Below are 389 nucleotides of genomic sequence, written 5' to 3'. Positions count from 1 at the left end.
GAGGAAAGAGAAGAGAAAGAGAATACAAAAATACCTTGATAAAGGGAGCGTCGATGTGTCGAGCTAAGCGCCTCGCCACTTCTGTCTTGCCGACACCCGTGGGACCGATCAGAAGAATATTCTTCGGAGTGATATCTTCTCGCAACTTTTCGTCATGAATCTAAAGCGAAAGAACAACGAAAAAGAGAACACAAAAAAGAAGACAGAAAAGGATGAATGAAGATCTTGGATTCCTTCTATCGGTCAGGAAACTCATGAGATTCTTGGAGTCTAGGAGGAACACCCCAAGGAGAGATGGTGACTGTTTCTCCTCTTTGGGGAAGGTTCGTCCTCCTTTTTAGATCGATCAGACGCAAAGTCTTTTCGACTTGAAATGAATGAGACAATCT

The 389-nt window shown here is 43.4% G+C and overlaps 1 protein-coding gene across 1 annotated transcript in view; it reads right to left on the bottom strand.

Moving 5' to 3' along the window:
- Positions 1-43: 43 nt before the first annotated feature.
- Positions 44-389, bottom strand: part of CSUI_004105 (atp-dependent hsl protease atp-binding subunit hslu) — a gene marked incomplete at its 3' end in the record, with an annotated part of 4,262 nt that continues 3,916 nt past the window's right edge. Inside the window, exon 2 of the mRNA XM_068064300.1 lies at positions 44-160. Coding sequence (XP_067923731.1) covers positions 44-160 — 117 coding nt within the window. The remainder of the gene's footprint in view (positions 161-389) is intronic.

Source organism: Cystoisospora suis, assembly GCF_002600585.1.
Source record: "Cystoisospora suis strain Wien I chromosome Unknown contig_1850, whole genome shotgun sequence".
Lineage (NCBI taxonomy): Eukaryota > Apicomplexa > Conoidasida > Eucoccidiorida > Sarcocystidae > Cystoisospora > Cystoisospora suis.
This window is presented reverse-complemented; position numbering and strand designations above follow the sequence as displayed.